Source organism: Podarcis pityusensis (genome assembly GCF_964106645.2).
Source record: "Podarcis pityusensis genome assembly, chromosome: 3".
Classification (NCBI taxonomy): domain Eukaryota; kingdom Metazoa; phylum Chordata; class Lepidosauria; order Squamata; family Lacertidae; genus Podarcis; species Podarcis pityusensis.
Window position 1 is genome coordinate 57,213,874 of NC_138026.1, and position 19,666 is coordinate 57,233,539.

The 19,666-nt window shown below is 42.5% G+C and overlaps 1 protein-coding gene across 5 annotated transcripts in view; it reads right to left on the reverse strand.

The window, feature by feature from the left end:
- The window catches only part of MTCL3 (MTCL family member 3), a 35,217-nt gene extending 23,184 nt beyond the window's left edge, over positions 1 to 12,033 (reverse strand). For 4 of the 5 annotated variants that reach the window (XM_080999576.1, XM_080999574.1, XM_080999575.1 and 1 more), the window contains exons 1-4: positions 11,921 to 12,031; positions 7,853 to 8,902; positions 6,516 to 6,740; positions 4,519 to 4,677 (exon numbers count right to left, since the gene is read on the reverse strand). In XM_080999576.1, the coding sequence (XP_080855702.1) occupies positions 4,519 to 4,677; positions 6,516 to 6,740; positions 7,853 to 8,824 (1,356 nt within the window). In that variant the 5' untranslated portion in view covers positions 8,825 to 8,902; positions 11,921 to 12,031. Of the gene's footprint in view, positions 1 to 4,518; positions 4,678 to 6,515; positions 6,741 to 7,852; positions 8,903 to 11,920 lie in introns of all 5 variants that reach the window. The other variant, XM_080999573.1, reaches the window with a different exon arrangement.
- Positions 12,034 to 19,666: the final 7,633 nt, after the last annotated feature.

Here is a 19,666-nt window from a genome sequence, read left to right on the forward strand (position 1 = left end):
GTAGCTGCATAAATAATAATGATCAGTAAGAAAATTGACCTTCCAAATGTTCTTGCTAGGTTGTGACACAAAAACTAGTGCTCAGCCTGCAAAGGAGGGGCTTGTAGTTCATGGATATGGTATAAAATCGAGCATTGCTACTAGCCTCCAAACTCCCATAGGCCATGAAGGCTTTTACATCAAAGTGTGCTGGCTCTACACAGAGCTCTGCTTTAGCAAAGAGTAAGGGTGATTTTCCTTGTGTTAGCCTTTTTATTATAAATATATATATTACTAAAACAGGATTATCAAAAAAGGGGAAAAAGTAAGGAGGGATAAACATGACAAAGTCCCTAGAAATAAAATTCATTTCCCTTCTCTGTTTAAGTCCCAACATTTTAATCTAAAAGCAGGCAGAGCACTGAAATGCCAGAGAATGATGATGACCTTTTCTTCCCATCTCAGTCTCTATAGCAGCCTTCCTCTCTCTCCCCTCTTGGGCATGTAGCCCTGGTTACTATCGCAGTTCAGGAATTCAAGCCTGCACAGCAAGATCAAGTCTGAACTGATGTTTCTCTGACACAGGCTCACAGATAACACTGTCAAACAGATTGTCTTTCAAAACACATCCATGAGAAAACAGCACAGTTCACATTGTTCACTATACTCACTTCACTGGTTACACAAGAGTTTTCCTCTGGAGACTTTGATTCTATGTTAAATGGCTTAATACAAGGTACCATCTGGGATCTCTCACAACCTGCCTAGACTCAAGCCAACCCCCTAGAAAAACCAGGTGTAAGTTTCACAAGCAGGCAGACTGGGGATAACAAGTCTTGAGGATAACAAGCCCTGGAAGTGAAACCAACGAGATATTATATCCTTTTTTACTTTAATCTTCTTTGCAAGTCCCTTTGTTGCAAGCTTTTTATTTATTCCCTGTTGTGCACTTGTTGAAGTCTCATAAAAATTGCCTTGCTACTTGGAGGGCCGAAAGGGGGGGGGTATTTTTTCTTACACTGACCCATACTTAGGTGCAACACAGTATTGTCCTTCCTATGTGTATCTGTCTGAACAGGTGATCAGGGCTACTCATCATCTCAACACAGCCCCAGAGTATCTCTGCCATGAAGATGCTGCAGGCTCAAAAGTTCCTGCTTGTTGAAATAATCTTTTTTCAGTTTCATCTGATTATCTGAGATTCTTTAAATGAAGATGCTGGGGATTGAACAGGCTAATGATACATTATATGCAAATATCTGAAACAGAAAGAAAGGAAAACGGGGGAAAGCAGCTTGGTAGAGCACAGTTTGTTGTGGAGAAGAAGGAAGAGGAGAAGGTATATGCAACCCCTTTGTGTTCCACTTTTGCTCTCATGTTTAGAGGTGTTTAGGTGAATATGTACCTATATTTCTCCAAACAATCCAGCTGGGCTTTGAGATCAGTTGGTGAGGACCTTTTGAAGGTACCACAATTGACAGAGAAAGAAAAATAGTCAATGACTCTGCAGACAGGGCCTTCTCTGCATTAGCAGATGTGGAATTCTAGCCCCATCAACTTTGGTCGCCTCCTGATCTGTTCAGTTCCAGTGACAACTGAAAACTCCCCCACCTCCTGCAGCCCTTTGGGTATTAATATGTCCAGATTGAAGGCCTCTAATACATTTTAAAAAACCAGAATCTATAAAAAGTATTCATTTTATTTGTTTATACTTATTTGTTGCAACCTGCTCCAAGATCATACATGATGTGGGGTAGGCTATAAATCTTATATATAATAAAACAGAATACAATATGTGCATAGAACATGGGAAAGAGAGAATGGTAGGAGAGGTAATTTGAAGTGCCACAGCAGCCAGCAGGGAAATAGTTAAGCACCCCACCATCACTTTTCACTTCAAAACCCCTCCCAATGCTGCTTTTCTTAAAAACACATAAACAGCCTGTTATGTGCATTTCCATAAAACATATAATTAGGCCCTTCCATGTGCAAGGAATACAATATATTGCTGAGCTATGTACAAAAGTATTTCTTCTCTTCTAAGGCCCTGAAATATGTTGGCAAGTCTTGCAGGGATCTGTGATGCCAGGATTCTTTTGCACACTGACTCCCATCCCTCACATATACCATGGAAATGATTTTTTTTAAAAGAAACAAACCCTGCAATGTCATTAGCAGCTATACAAGCAGAAAAAACCAGAAAACTATTCATGATTTTGAGCAGTTCTTAGCAATTAAATAGAATTTTGGATACTACATTTTAAACAGGGTAAAACATACATCTCTGGATCCCGCTTAAATAATTGATCATTATGGGTTGTATCCATCTAAGTTTTACTCAGGGTAGACCTAATGGGACTAAGTTTGTGGTGTTCATTAATTTGAATGAGGCTACTTGAGTAGGACTAAGGGACACAGGTGGTGCTGTGAGTTAAACCACAGAGCCTAGGGCTTGCCGATCAGAAGGTCAGCGGTTCAAATCCCCACAACGGGGTGAGCTCCCGTTGCTCGGTCCCTGCTCCTGCCAACCTAGCAGTTTGGAAGCACGTCAAAGTGCAAGTAGATAAATAGGTACCGCTCCGGCAGGAAGGTAAACAGCGTTTCTGTACGCTGCTCTGATACGCCAGAAGCAGATTAGTCATGCTGGCCACATGACCCGGAAGCTGTACACCGGCTCCCTCGGCCAATAAAGCAAGATGGGCGCCACAACCCCAGAGTCATCTGCGACTGGACCTAATGGCCAGGGGTCCCTTTACCTTTACTTGAGTGGGACTAGCATTGGATACAACTCACTGTTGGCCAGCCTTACAATTATTCCACTCCTGATCACAAGAGAAAAGAATAATGTCAAACCAACTACTTGGGTGTTATGCCACTCAGATGTTCCCTCTAACCCCCCATATGCTTGAGAAGGAAGTCCCATGAAGTTACCTACGAGTAAGAAAGCTGTATAACAAATGCATAACACCCCAAGAGATGAAGTCATATTCTTCCTCTTATTATGGAACCTCATGGGGTCTGTCGTTCTGAATGAGGGTGTTAACAAGGGTGATTCCTCCAGCACCAAGGGGGCAGCTTATCTGCAACAACATCCCTTGTTCCCCAAAACGGTATTACAATATTAAGCATTCTCCAAAACCCAAGCTGAGATCCATTGCACACACTTTCTAATCCACCCAGGATGCCCATGGCTGGTTTCTCACTGAAACATGACAGGAATATATGAAGAAGCTGCTTTATTCAGAGTCAGACTGCTGGCTCATCTAGCTCAGTATTGTCTTTACTGAGAAGTGGCTCTCCCAAGATTTCAGAAAGGGGGGTTTTCATAGCTCTATATGGAGATGTCAGAGGTAGAAACTTGGAACATCTGTGTGCAAGGCATGTCAACTGTAGGTCTTACTGCCATCAACTTCATCATCATACCCAAACATATTATGGAAATGACTTTTTCCATATTCTGTCACAGAAAAACAAAAACCGAGAATTCAGTTACTCCCCCCCCCCCGCCCCCTCAGGGTATTGCTAGTCTCAAGGTAAAACTTTGATTTTAATTTTCTGTGTGTGTTGTAGTCCGAGCATTGTTTACCTGTTAACACTCATAGGCTACCTGTTGACACTGCTATCAAGAGAGGTGCAAACAGATCCATTGACTATTCACCAGTTTTGTGCCAATAACTTAACTGAAGCAGATGAACTGGTAAGCAAAAAGAGCTAAACACTCTGCCATTTGGTTGGTATTATCAAAATCCAACAACTGTGATTCAATGGCAAGTTAATGAGCAATCAAGAGAAGACTGAAATCCCCCCAAATCAGGATTCTCAATACTATTCATGATTTTTAAATACATCAAGGATAGTAATTTTCCCCCTCCCCATAACACCCATTTATGTCTTGACTATTCCAGGTGAGAAATTTAGTGTTTGAGCCTGTCTCTTAAATTTCACAAAACATAACTGAATCACCATAACAAAGATAACAGCCAAAGATCTCTGGTGAAATATGAATCCCATGTGGGAATTGTCAGAGCAAATGCTGAAGCAAATAATGCAAGAAAGATATTCAGGAGTTTTATCCTGGCAGAAGCAAGTCAACTACAGTCATTCGTTACTGTATGATCCACATCTAAAGAGGCAAACTGCTATTCAAAGGCTGGATTTCATGACTCACAGCGAAAGCAACATGCGGTTTCTTATTCAGTAAAACAGCAACTACATGCAAAACCGGCTTGAAACCTCTTCATGTTTCAAACACTGTGGACATTTTATTGCAGTTCGAATGAAATGCAGTAGCTCAACAACTAAACCAACAGAAATGAGTTCACTTGCATGACAGACATCTCTCTCACAAAATGAAGAACTAGAAAAGATTGGACATTCAAAAGAAGCAGGATAGCAAAACTGGGCTGCAGCTGTACTCTGTATGCAGGTTGCCTCTTTCCTTTAAGCACACTGACTGCTATTTAAACAGTTACGAAATTCAGGGTGGAGCAAAAACTTGCCATATTCCCCAATTCCCCAAAGAAAGGGGTGAGTACTGACCTCTTTCATCTTGTCAAATTCATTCTGCAGAGCCTGCTTAGCGATCTCTACTTCGATTAGCTTCTGTCTTAGCTTGTCATTTTCATCTTCTGTGGTGGTACGTTTTTCTTCCACATTTTCCAGCTCATGGTGAAGTCTCACTGAAACATCCTTCGCAACCTAAATGCAACAGTATTTAAAACTTTAAATAAGCAGAAATTTATAGCAGAACTATGTTATATGAGTAGTCTGCCAACAAAAACTGAGTTGGTGTAGATAATTCTGAAGCTAGAGTAGCATTCTGACCAGTTAGGAGGTATATTTCCACTAAATATTTCTAATGGTAAGAGTTGTATGACAGTGGAACAAATTGTATCACCAGGTGGTGGGATCTCCTGAGTATTTAAGCAGAGGCTGAGCAATTGTCTGTCAGGTTTGTTGTAGTTGCATCCTGCACTGCAGATCCTGCATTGAGTCTGGGGTTCAACCACATTCCCTCTAGATTCTCTTCCAATTCTATTAGTTACATAGAAGTATAGAATTGCAGAGTTGGAAGGGACCACAAGGTTCAATTCCATTAGAAGTTGAATAAATTACTCTCCCCACCAAGGAGCCTAATTGGGGCTTAGTTCATGCAGTCCAATGTACTCCTGATTATTACATGGCTAAGAAGTGACTGGAACTCCCACATCAAATACCATCTCTCTCCATTAGAAGACTAGACACAGCCCAACCAAAAGCTTTATTTGAACCTGGGAGTCTTAGTTACATTTTCTCAGTAGAAAAATCTTGACACTAACATGAAAACTGGGGCTGTACCCCTTGGTTGATGAATCCAGTAATGCTTTAGAAATCAAGGTTACAAATTTTAATTGGGCAAGAAAAAAATTTAACTGGTATGTCTGAGTAGGGCACAAATTGTTTTAAAGATGTGTGGCTTTTGTATGCCACTGTAAAAGTGAATTCAATGAAAAATACTTAAGAAGCCTTTTACTTCTAACAATGAGTGATTCTTCATAGAATTGTAATTCATCTGTTTTCCAAATTTACAGGCTTTGTCACTTTACACATTTACGTGGATTTTACTCACATCTTATCTTCATACCTTGAAAGATCAGGTTACGTTAACAGATATGAAGATAAAAAACTGAAGATATGACAAAAAACTGAATATATTACAAAACAGTACATGTGATGCTTTAAAATTGTAAAAACAAGCAGATAAGGAACTATTAGAGATCTTGGTGTAGACTTGGTATAACAACCATTAAAAGTAAAAATCTGTAAGATTCAATTTCATCTGTTGGTACACAGCTCTATCTATTAACATTCAACTAGCCTTTTTAACATTTTGTTGAGCATGCTATTATATTTACAGTTTGATATCTTTTCAAAAGCAATGATCACTTTCAATAGCCTTTTCCCCCAAACAAGCCTACATAAGATTGTGGCTTTAATCTTAGTTTCCCCTAGTTACAGCAAGTCAAAGGAAAAATGATTGGCTGGAAACAACCCAGAAACCTGCTATTTACCAGAAAGCAGCAGGAGAGAATGACTCACTCGTTCTTATGGGAAACATAATTGTCTATGAAATACGGTTAATTAGAATACAGACTGTCTTTCAATCTAGGGATGAGAAAAGGTAGAAAACATACCACTGAAAATTTTAATATGGAAAGAGAATACAAATTTGGCTAACTAGTCATAATGTAGGAGGAAAAGATCTAGGCCTCTAACGTAATTATATTATGTTGCAGTTTCTTTAAATCAAATCTGATTGCATCATCAAGGTTTGCATCACATATTTGTGAGATATATTGTAGTGTATCAACTACAAGGTTGGACCCTTTTGTCTTCAAGACACATTTGCCCATTCAAATGGCCTCTGTGGAGCCTTGGGTAGCTTTATACAAAGGTCAATGAAACAACTGTCAATGCAACAAAGCTACTTCTCAGCCTAAGTGTTCTTCCCCTCACCAGCTCCCTCCACCATTTGCCAATTTCTGACCCCATGGTACCTTTAGGTCTTGCTCCAAGCTACGTAGAAGTTCTCCATCAATCTCCCCAGTTTGTGCATAGCGGAGCCTCTTGCGCTCTGCTTTTCGAAGGCGATACTGGAGGATCCTGCAATTTTTATTGGCCCTCTCCAATTCATGGCGCATTTCCTGCAGTTGGCAGGCATCCTCTTCGAAGAAGCTGTCCCTCATCTCATCCATCTCAGTCCTTAGCTCGTCTATCTCATTCTGACACCCATTCAGACAGGACAGACAAAAATCCACCATATAAGGTTAGTTCACATAAATTAAAGTAATAAATAAATAAAAATTAAAGTAACCTTTAGTGCTATTATTAATAGCAATAACAAACAGCACCTTCTGGTAATCTACGCATATTTTAGACAGATGTATCCATTGCTATCTTATGCCTGCCCCCATAATAGCTCTCATATGCCAACATGTATTACTTATGATTAATAAATCATAAGTAAATGGTACTTATCCAGTGTAGGCAGAAGTAAACAGAGCTGTATCTACCACTAGATACTCAGTTGACTTACTAAAAAGTAATGGCCCTAATATAGCCAATTCCATTCATTTCAATGGGTTTACTCTGAGTATGACTAACATTGGTTACAACCCATAATCTCCCCATTATTTGCACTTATCAGCTCTACAATGGCAAAGCAAGAGGCATGTTGGTCTTACCCATCTTATCACCACAAAGTCATTCCTGATATGATAGTATGTAACTCCTGAATATTTATCTACTAACTGTAAAGTGTAACTGTAATCTTAAGGAGACCTAGCATGCAATCCCTTCCCTAACAGGTGAAACAAATGGTAGCAGGAAAGAGCCATCTGATCTGAAAAGAATAATTACTTTAAACATTTCCCTTAAGACATGTAAAGAAGATGCATTTGCACATGGCAAAATTTGGACTGCTTCACACATGAGACGGGAAGAATGAACATGGATGCTCATGGTTTGGCATGTCAGCCATAGATGCTTTGTAGGGTCTGGCTAGGAAACTGCTATATTCTGACTGCTATTCCAAAAAGCTGAATTTATCCAATGTTTGATCAGGGGTAGCACAGGAGGAGAACCAGAGCTTCCCCTCTCAGGAATGCAGCAGAATATAAACATTTTCCTTTTTGATGGGAGTGGGTGGAATGTAGCAGCTGCTCATATTTGTGTCAAAATATGTCTCCTCCCCATTTTGTGTCTCCTCCCCATTTTGAAACCAGAAGGTTTAGCATCTATTGATTGATTGCTTTGTCTTCTACAAGTGGGGTTCTCCAGTTGAATTCCCCACTGTGGGCTGGCCTACACTCCCCCCCCCCCCTTTTCTGCTCACCTTGAGAGTCTCATTCTCCTCCAGCAGTTTCTCCATCTCTTCCTGCAGCTCCTGCTGCTGCTGAGGGTTGAGGCTCAAGGCGCCTTCGGCGGCTCGGCTGCGCCCATTGCCCTCTTCCGCCCCAGCCAGCGCCATTGGCGACGGGGTCGACGAGGCAGGCTGAGGCTGCTTGGCGGCCGCGTTTTCGCCGTTCCCCGGGCTGCTGCCTTTGCTTTGCATCTGGGCCGCTGCCAGCCCCTTCCTGAGGTGGAACTGGATGAGCTCACTTTGCAGGCATCCTTCTTTCCAGTAGCCGCCGCCCTTTGCTGCTGCCGCGCAAGAGGCCAGAGGAGCCGGGGCTGCGTCCCCTCCGCCCTTCGGTAGAGGCCTGCCCGCTTTGCCTCGGCTCCAGCTCTTGGGTGGCGGCTGTGAGAGCGCGAAGGGGCCCTCCCTCTCCCCCTCCTCTCCAGCCGGCGTCTGCGGCTGCTCTCCAGCTCCGAGAGAGGCAAGCTCGGGGTCTCTGGGAGGCGCCTCCCGCTTGTCAGCCGCAGGCCTCGGCGCTGCCTTCGGGCAACCTCCTGCCGGGACCAGGGGCGTGGCAGCTTGAACTTCAGCACCATCCCCGGCCTGGACAGCTCCCAGCGGCGCCGCGCTCCTCGCTAGCGCAGGCTGTGCGGACGTCTTGTCCCCTCCCACTCCGCCTCCCTTCGCCCGGCCCGCTTTCTGCCCGGGCGGCGGCGGCTGCTGCTGCGGTGGCGGCGGCGGCTGCCGGGCGGAGCTTGCTTTGGAGGCAGCGACTGCAGCAGCCGTCGCGGAGCGGGGTGAGCTAGCAGCCGGGGAGGGCTGGCGGACGGGGGAATCCTTGGGTCTGCCTGGAGAGGATGCCCGCTGCTGCTGCTGCTGCTGCTGCTGCTTGTTTCGGCTGCTGCTCCCCTCTGGATGCAGGCGAGGAGAGGCGGTAGCAGCAGCGCCTCCGCTAGGCGGCTGGCTCATGGCTGATGCTATCTCCCAGGCGTCGCAGAAAGGTCCGGCCCCGCAAGGGTCATCGTCCCTCCCTAGCTGCCCTTCGAGCTGGGGAAAGAGGCACACACAGAGCGCTCGTAAATGACTCAGCAGCCCATCACCAAGCCGGCCTGCTCGCCACAATGGGAACCGTGTGCCTCCAAGAAATAGGGCGGAGTTGGAAGCGGCGCCACGAGGTTTGCGAAAAGTCCCAGGCGCAAAAAGTATCACGCTCTCCTCCAAGGCAGAGTCGCCACCTGGGGGGTTGCTTTGAGAGCACTCCAGCTTTGCAGAAAAAACATTTGCTATTCCGGGAAGGGGAGCCTTTTCTACTGCTGATTTTCTGGTTCCAAACGCTCAAAATCACCTCATCCGGAGTATTCCTCAAAGAATTAGTTCATTTAATCACTTGCTCCTAAGTACTTCTAGAGAGCAGTGGGGCTGGTTCCATATAGCCGCTTTAAAATGGGTCATCCAGCCTTTCCCATCCCAAATTCCATGCTTACTTTTACTGCTCTTTGTGCTAGTTAACCCACAACTCTGCAAAAGGGGTAATGAAAGGTTCTAGGTAACTAGTGTACTATCAAACTATACAAACAAGCTGGGGAAGCCGTTCACTGGGTGAGCTTTGGCCTTGTTCTGATTGGCTGACACAAGTTTGTGTGCCCATTCAATGCTGAACAACAGGTCTTGTAGACCCCACCATTATTTCACTTTATAGTTGCTATTCCCTTTACCCTGAGCCCCAATAATAAATGTGGGTATCTATGGCTGCAATCCTATACACACGTGCCTAAGAAGAAGACATGGACCAGATTTCACTGCATGTTTGTTCACATTCATCCCTGTCTAACCCTCTCTTCCTCCCCTCCCTCACTGTCTTCCTTGCAAATTTAAATTGCAGGCCACTTCCTTTGTAGCTTCTGTATTACTCCAGGTACGTTGATGGTAAATAATAATAAGGGAACAGTCAGAAACAATAAGATGCAGAACTACTGCTGAAGCCACACAAGGTTTGAATCTGTACATGGGAGCCAACCCATCCAAAATATACTCTTGACTTCTTCAAAAGAAGAAATAGTTCAGCCCTGTATACCTGAAGGAGTGTCTCCCCTCCCATTGTTCGGCCCGCTGTTCAACACTGAGATCCAACGAGGTTACAGGGAACCAGGCATAGGGCCTTCACAGTAGTTGCATCCACCCTGTGGAACGCCCTTCCATCAGATACCAAGGAAATAAACAACTACCATTATTTGACTTTTAGAAGACATCTGAAGGCAGCTTTGTATTGGGAAGTTTCTAATGTTTGATGTTTTACTGTGGTTCTTTAATTTGCTGGAACCTGCCCAGAGTGGCTGGGGCAACCCAGTCAGATGGGCGGGATATAATTATTATTATAATACTATAATTATTATTGAGAACCTCTGGACTTGGAACTCAAAACCAGGATCTCCAAGGTGAGAATGAAAACATGTTCCAAGTTACAACTAAAACATACTTATAATCATGCAAAACAAATCTAGTTATTCAGTAAAGCACTTTAATTTCTTCCTCCGCCACTCTATCCAACCCAACAAACACTTTTGTATTTCTTTTTTGTTCCCTAAGTGTAGGGAATTTTATTAGAATTGCTGAACTTCCCTTCTGACTTCCAGCTCTGTCCATTCAAATGCTAAAGACTATTTTTATACAAAGGATGTGTTTTAGCTGAAATACAGACACTTTTGTTTTTCTAATCTACATTTTTAAATGGAAAGAATGGGCAAAATATATAGTAGAATGGTAGATCTCAAAGTTATTCTTAATCCAGAAAAGTATAACCTCAATATGCAATATTAATCTCAGCACCTTATGACAATTATGACAAACTGAGGATAATATATATGTGCATGAAGAGAGAGGGTGACCAAGAAAGTTTTACATGAGACGATGAAATAAACAAGGTCTGTTGCCAGATTTTAGCAGTCTATAAAGTTATATGCCAGAAAAACACTATCTAATTATTTGTTTAGGTGCCAATGCTGCAGATTCTTATTTTAGATGAAGTACTTAAAAGAAGTGAAACATTATTAATTTATTATAATGCAGGCAACTACAATATATCAAATGGGAGATCAGTCCACCACCCGCATTTTATTAGTGTGAATAAAATAAAATAACCACCTTTTGAATTCTAGAATTCCCAAGTGTAGATGGGATTGCAGCCTAAATTAGTAAATGTTTTACATATATCTATTACTATTGTCACCTCCAGATTCTATTACCCTAAAGTCTTCAGGTTACCAAATGTTAGCAATTATTTGAAATCTCTGTTTCTCAAACACTTCATCTTCAATCTGAAATTCAAATTGGTTTTACTGAATGAAACTTCAGGTTCTCAAAACAAAGCAAAAGCCAAAACACTACACAATAACCTATATACCTATAGGGATATATATATATATATATATATATATATATATATATATAACACCTACAGTCCTTCACATTAACAACCTCCTCCCACCTCCAAGTTGCATTGCAGCAGAGTCATCACTTTTACCAAGGACATCCTTTGACCTCCTTCAAGTCTTCAATTGCAGCAGCGGTTGATAACCTCTCTATACAAACTTCATAACCCATTTTAAAAATAAAATAAATAAAGTTACAATCAAAACCAAGAATCTCTCCCACCCCCCACCCTAGATCTCTGGGACATCGTCACGTGGTTATCAGAGAGGTGGCAGAATGTTGCGCCTCTGCAGATTTCCATGTTAAAGCAAGGGGTGGGGGGAGAGGAAGAGAGAGAAACAAAGAAGGAATTCCATACTTCACCATTTAGCACAGACTACCTTGAAAACAGCCAGCTGCTCAGAGGCGGCTCTATTTGTTCACTTATCTCCACGCCCCGCCGCCCCCCAGCAACGGTCTATTTCCAGTGTGTCGAGATTTCGAAGCTCTTTTTGAACTTTTATCCAGGTTTCAGCAGGCGGAGAGTTTGCACGCGCGCTCTCTACAAAGGATCAAGGTCTTTGTTAAGTTGCCCTGCTGTGCGATTGCCCTTTTTCTTTGCGAACAATGGCTCCCGCCGGCATCAGCGTTACTTACCCCCCACTTGGTGTCCTCTTAGGCTGGCTAAACTGCACACGCCCACGGATGCACGAGGTACCAAGCGGAGCCAGAGCTGCTCGGGGTAATGCAGCAATATTCATGAGCTGACCTCATTGGGCCCCGGAAAGGGAGAGCGGGTGGGGGGTGGGGAGAGGAGGGAAGGAGGGAGGGAGGGAGGGGAGAGAGAGAGAGAGAGAGAGAGAGAGAGAGAGAGAGAGAGAGAGAGAGAGGAAAGATCAAAAGAGAAGAGCCACGCCCGGGCAGGCCTCAGGGCTCCATTGCACCTCGTATTATCGGCACGGGGTAGAATTGGATTACAGCTCTCCGAGTAGGAAGGAGGCAAAAGACATGGGAAGTTTCCCTTCGCAATTCAGTCCAGAGAAACAGTCGATTCTGATCAAATATTTATTCTTCTTTGAAGTCCGGATGTGCGGAGTGCACAGTGATGTCAGGCGCTTTTTGATGTTGCAGCAGCATCAGCATAATGACAACTGGGCTCTCCTTTGTTCTTTGGCTCCAGTGGCTGTTTGACTTGCATTTCAGTCAGTCTCAAGGAATCGGAGACAAAGACAGACTATAACCATGTTGCTCCGCTGCCTGTGGCTTCACTTACTCTGGATTCTCTTTTGTGAAAACTTAAAAAGGGTGACTATCACGAGTAAAGGCCTAATACCGTTTACCAAACGTGGTTTTAATTACTTGGTGGAAATTTACATTGAATTCTCTTGTAGTTTCAAAACTATGTATGCACGTGTTATGGTTCAGAGATAGTTCTTTCTTTAAAGCTGATAAAATCCTCTAAAATATGGATTGTCTGTTTCTTGCCTCTTGATTTACCAATAGTAAATCCTGCATATTCTGTACAACACAATTTTCTTCTATCTATTGTGTAATCCTTATACATCTTCAAAAAAAAGAAAAGAAAAGAAAAGAAAAGAAATGAAAAGAAAAGAAAAGAAGAAAGAAGAATAGTGCTGAATGTGGCTGGGCCAAACTTCACTGCATAAAGTTTTGTCTATTTTTGTGTAGTGCCATCAGTGGACAGTAAACTCCAGTTCACACAAATGTAAGCAGGTACCTGATAGTTTAGGATTAGAGGACTAAAATCTGAGTCAGTGTGGTGTAGTGGTTCAGAGTGGAGGACTTGTAATCTGGTGAACCGGGTTCGCGTCTCCGCTCCTCCACATGCAGCTGCTGGGTGACCTTGGGCTAGTCACACTTCTCTGAAGTCTCTCAGCCTCACTCACCTCACAGAGTGTTTGTTGTGGGGGAGGAAGGGAAAGGAGAATGTTAGCCGCTTTGAGACTCCTTAGGGTAGTGATAAAGCGGGATATCAAATCCAAACTCTTCTTCTTCTTCTTCTTCTTCTTCTTCTTCTTCTGTCTGGTGAATCAAACTGGTAGGTGTTAAGATTGTCAACCTGATGAGGAATTTCACTTTGGGTGATCTTTGGCTTGGGTAGTAGATGGTCATATGGAACAAAGGAACACAAAAGAGAAAGGGCTTTTGCATTTTGTTTAAGGGGTTTAAGTCGTGGATAGTGTTACGCTTTTTACTTGTATGAATGGAACCTCCAGCCTTGGGCCAGTTCATGCAAGAATGGAGGTTTTGACCTTACACATTTGATTAACAATTTGTTTATGCCTGTTTTCCAATAATTATTGGAGTACACTGGTACCTCGGGTTAAGAACTTAATTCGTTCTGGAGGTCCGTTCTTAACCCGAAACTGTTCTTAACCTGAGGTACTACTTTAGCTAATGGGGCCTCCCGCTGCCACCGTCCCGCAATTTCTGTTCTCATCCTGAAGCAAAGTTCTTAACCCGAGGTACTATTTCTGTGTTAGTGGAGACTGTAACCTGAAGCATCTGTAACCTGAGGTACCACTGTACTTGATATATGGAGCTGTTAACAGGGCCATAGCTAACAGGGGCTAGCTGGGGTCTCAGCCCTGGGTGAAGCCTCTAGAAACACGCATGGGGTGTGTGACAAATGGGGTCTTTGCCCCAGGTGACAGAAAGCCTCGTTTCGGCCCTGCAGTAAATGATGAATTGGTAGGTCCAATCTTTGATTTGTAGAAAATACTTATGGTAAATCAACTAAATCAGATTATATAAAAATAATAATGCCATCTTGGCTGGAATCCTCATCCCAGTCTCCCAGTGAGGCCTTGGAAGCTTGGCTTGCACCACAACAGGGTTCAGCACTAGGCAGCTCCCTTGGAAGAGGTTTGGCACTGTCCAACCCCACCAGCGAGTGGCGAGTAGAATGATGAACTGATCCGGTCCCACTGCCATGCCAACCCATACTCAACCTGCCACAGTCAATAAAGATTTGGCCTGATTTCATCCCAACCTTTCTGTCTCATCATTTGCAAATCTGGGTCACAGAATGCACCTACCGAGGCAATAAAGTATTGACTCATAAAATGATTCCTTTTAGAAATAACAAAGATATGTAACAATTAAAGTATTTTCCACCTGTGAGTTCCAGCATTTTTGAGAGTAAAGGTTCTTATAAAGTCTTAGATGAGCCAGATGTTTGCATATACTGGTGACAATGCTTGTGCTTCAATATTCAAAGAGGAAATAAAATCATGCCACATGGTCAAAAAAGAGAAAGGTCACTTGAGTTCTGTCCTTTAGATACTTTTAGTTTATGAGATATATTTTCAAGGAGGCAATTTGCCAAAACTAATTCTGTCCCATTTTCTAACGTTCCTTTTTCACCTGCAGTACCTTCTTGTGTTATGGGACTGTCTTTTTCAGCTATATACTGTAATGTGCTAAATTTTAAATGCCAGGAATGAACTGTTTGCTGGCATGCCACTCCAAAGGGTGATCTGTGAATGATTTTTTTTATGTCTTCCAGCATTCTAATTCCCCTACCTGTGTTCAGTTTACCTCAAGAAATATAAGGTTCAGAAGCTTCTGTGCTTAACTTTGCACTTTATGAGTCACTAAAGATTTGGGCTCTTTGTATATTATTCCCAGAATCGGTAAAGATGGGCTAATTATTTCTGTTTCGGTGAGTTTCATGCTTGACAGATTTAAGCATGTTAATTTTAATTTTCTTACTTTTATATCCTGTCTTTCTTTGATTATGGAGCTCAAGGTGGTATCTGTGCGACTTCCTGGCAGTCAGCCATCAATGCACTGACCAGACCCAGACCGGTTTAGCTTCAGCAAGATATGTCTTCCCATTCATTCAAATGGGACTTGCACAGGAAATGTTCCAGACAAGATTAATACTAGTGAGGGTGTTTGTAGGGTGGGGGTGAAGCAGTTGTTCTCATGCTTGATTCTGGCCATGATTAAATGGGGTTGACCATCAGTATAATTCTGTATGAAGCAGAGGAATGTATCAATTAATTGATTGATTTAAAAGCTGTTATCTAATTTCATTTCAGTTTTGAAGCAGCTTGCAATGAAAATCAGGGAAATGTTGTACAGCACATAATAAAATTGCATGCCAATAGCTTAGAGCGACCTTGAAAAAGACTGTCAGTAAAAACAAAGCATGGAAATAAATTAAATTAACATATCACAGATTCAGGAATGAATTAATCTTCTGTGCCTTTTTGAGGGTACCCTGTTCATTCCTTTAAAAATAAACAAACTGAAGGTAAAACTGAAGAATAGCAGCATGTAATTGCAGGAAGCTCTCTTTCTACAAAAGGTGGAAGGGGGAATACTCTTCCCTTTTCTCAGCTGCTCTCTCCTCCCTCCATAATATAAGGGAGAAAATGAAAGCCATGCAGCCCGTCCCCCCTTAAGACGTTAGGGCTTGTTGATGGAGTGACATGCTACCAGGGTAACCATGGAAACTAGACTCACTCACACAAAAACTGCTTCCCAAGCAGTCCAGAATGTGTGTGCATGTGTAAAAAAAGAGAAAAGAGAAGCTATTGTACTTGTGAGGATAGCAAATTGGATCCCTTTTCCATACATTTCACCCGAACTCCTTAAAGCAGTATTGGTGTAAAAGCCAAAAGGTAGTCACAGTAATTGCCCAAATGTGTTTACAGCACTGGAACAAAACATCAGTTGAGTATTTTGTTGCACTCACCTTGCAAAATGCTCTCTGAATTAATATTTCATCAGCTAATTAGTATTTTCCTTCTGGGCACTACTTCTGATCCATGTAAACGGACTTTATATAACTGCAGTATATCAGACTGGCAACAATAACCGATTTAAGGAAGAGGAACTCTCAGCCATCCCAGATCTTGATGCATTGGTCTAGCACCAATCTCTAAAATCCCAGTACCCAGTCAACTACATGAATCGGAGGAGGGGGATGCACCTCAAAATATTTTAGAAAGCCAAAGCTCTAGAAATCATTTAGAACTAAGATCTCTCATTTCGAACTGTTTTCACACATGACATTAAGAAACACCACTGCCAGTGATGTAAGTTAAAGGCAAAGGTAAAGGTAAAGGACCCCTGGATGGTTAAGTCCAGTCAAAGGTGACTATGGGGTTGCAGCACTCATCTCACTTTCAGGCCGAGGGAGCTGGTGTTTGTCTGCAGACAGCTTTCCAGGTCATGTGGCCAGCAAGACTAAACCGCTTCTGGTGCAATGGGACACTGTGACAGAAACCAGAGTGCATGGAAACGCCGTTTACCTTCCCGCCGGAGTGGTACCTTTTTATCTACTTGCACTGGTCTGCTTCTGAACTGCTAGGTTGGCAGAAGCTGGGACAGAGCAACGGGAGCTCACTCCGTTGCGGGGATTCGAACCACTGACCTTCCGATTGGCAAGCCCAAGAGACTCAGTGGTTTAGACCACAGCACTGCCCACGTCTCCTACCAGTGTTGTAGGTTTTAGTTTCACCTAATGGACCTACTTAGGTTGAAAACTGATTGAAATCTGGTGTGTTTAAATTATTATTATTTTATTAATTAGATTTATATACTGCCCTTCATCTAAAGATCGCAGGGCGACTCACAAGATAAAATGTGGGACAGAGTCCCTCCTGCATAAGGAAGCTATCTTAAATGGGCTTTGTATTTTACAACATTGAGGGCGATAGGGTGAGAATTCCTCAGATGCCACCAAGCCAGTCTTTCCAGAGAGCAGGAAGATTTCATTTAAAACCCTACTCTCACGATGAAATCCATTGATCCACCTTGAACTAAGCCATGCACTAATTCTACCTAGTGATGTTTCTTTATTGGTAATTTCTTCCATTAGGTCTCTTTTACTCTATTATAATATTCTGTCCACTATGTAATAGGTTTTAGGATATTAAAAATGCATGGCAGCTTTATGATTTCTCTTAGTGGTCATTGCTCTATCATCTCTACTGCTGGAAGAGACAGAATTTGTCTGAGGCCTTCACTGCTAAGGCCTATGTAGAATGATTTTTCTGTGGGAAGTTATTTGCTACCTCGGTAACATTGTGGGCAAAATGACGATGAAAAATATTTTCCTTTGTCTTGTCCACATAAACTGCTTGGAGAAGCTCTAGTTCTGACAGCAAAAATAGGTTGGCACACCTGTATTTTTAAAGGCATAAACAGAATAGGTTGCAACTGTATAAAATGAGATTATTTCCTCGTCTCTGTTTAATTCTCCTTTACGACCTTGTAAACAAAATAACTTCCCCACACTGCTTTAATCACACAGTTAATAAAGAGGAGCCAAGGTTGGTTAGTTTTTCAGAAAATAAGAATTTTAAAAAGGGCTTTTGAGTAACGTGTCAGGAAAATAAATTAGGCCGAAGTACACATGCATGTGTAGTAACTAGCAGTCACCAGCATTAAAAGCCAGGAATTTTAATTTAAGCAAGCATCTTCTATACATGTGTGATGACTGATGAAGCTAACAGTTTAGTAAAAAACTAGAAAAAGGCAATCTCAAATGTGAGAAATGATCATGTTGCTTTTTCACATAATCCACAATCCTGCAATTGCTAGACAACCTTAGACGGCTGATCGCCGAAGAATTGATGCTTTTGAATTATGGTGTTGGAGGAGACTCTTGAGAGTCCCATGGACAGCAAGAAGATCAAACCTCTCCATTCTGAAGGAAATCAGCCCTGAGTGCTCCCTGGAAGGACAGATCCTGAAGCTGAGGCTCCAATACTTTCGGCACTTCATGGGAAGAGAAGACTCCCTGGAAAAGATCCTGATGTTGGGAAAGATGGAGGGCACAAGGAGAAGGGGACGACAGAGGACGAGATGGTTGGACAGTGTTCTCGAAGCTACCAGCATGAGTCTGACCAAACTGCGGGAGGCAGTGGAAGACAGGAGTGCCTGGGGTGCTCTGGTCCATGGGGTCATGAAGAGTCAGACACGACTAAATGACTAAACAACAACAACAACATTGTTAGAACAGCTTGTGGTTAGGATGCTCATAAGTAGGACAGCTTGCGGCTGGATTATGGTTTATTCATAGGCTTCAGCAGGTACAGTACTCGCTTACACCTGTAACTGGGACAACTAGTGGTCAGGATGTTGCTTGCATCAGTATGTAAATACATAGGAACATAGATCAAATAGGGAATAGGATAAACAAGAAGGGTGGGTGTCGAAATCAGAGTAATGGGAGATGTAAACAGGGGCGGGAATGTTAGCTGGGTAATTAGGCAGTCATGATAGGCTGTAAACCTTGTAGTACCCAGCTAATGGGGAGACAAGGGAGGGAATATAAGCTTGTGCTTTGTCAATTTGGGGTGTGCCTACTTTGGACACCAGCTCTTGCAAGAACATTTTGTAATCAATAAACTCTTTGCTCCTTCACCAATTTTGTTCAGATTTTATTTTGAGGATCTTAAGACCCACCTCTAACACCAAACAAACCATAGGTTGTGGGCGGGCTTGGGCTGAGGGCTGAAAACAAACTGTTTTTAAAGCATGTTTAAGAATACAGCTTCAAACCTTTTTAAAAAATCACATCTGAGGGGAAAACTTTTTTCATTTTTAAATTCTCCTTCCTATCATAATACTTTGAATCCACACATTTACACAAAGGAGAGGGGGTAGAGGTTGACTGGGCAGGTGCTAAATAAATTTGGATGTTCTGTTATTAGTTATATAGGAATATAAATAATACCACTATAACCTCTTTTTAGTTATAAAGGGATTCCATATGCATGTTTGATGGGACAAAGGGATGATAACTGCCTCTTAGAAGGACCAGTAGCCACCCTAGGGTGTGCATTGCCTGGTCATTGGGGTTGCAGCACTGCCATTGGAGGGGAGCTCAGAACCCTTGGAAGGTGGATGTGGCCACAAAAAGTTAACTTTTTGTGCTTGCTCAGGGTGGCTTGATAATTCATCAGATGGGCGGGGTAGAAATAATAATAATAATAATAATAATAATAATAATAATAATAATAATTAAGCCCTGATCAGATTTGAGCATGTGAACTTGTTTCGTCCATATGGAGTTCATCTGTCAGGAAGTGGCAAAGATGTCTGGATAGATCTCTCTCTGTTCAGGCCTTCTGGATTGGCTACAGAGGTTGGTTGGGCTGGTAGAACAAGGACCATGGTAGGATCCCACCCAGGGTGAATTACTATAAGGGGGCAGCAACTGGGGGTTACAGATGAGAAGAGTCTGTTAAAAGAGAAAAAAAGAAAAGAAACCAGAACCGAGTTGTGTGAATACACTTCCCACAATCATCTGCACTTCAATTATCTGCACTTAAATAGCAGACTGGTTAAACTGGTTGCCACCATTCCTGGAGTTGTTTTTTTGCTAAGCAGAGCACATATCCAAGTGAACAAGATGAAATT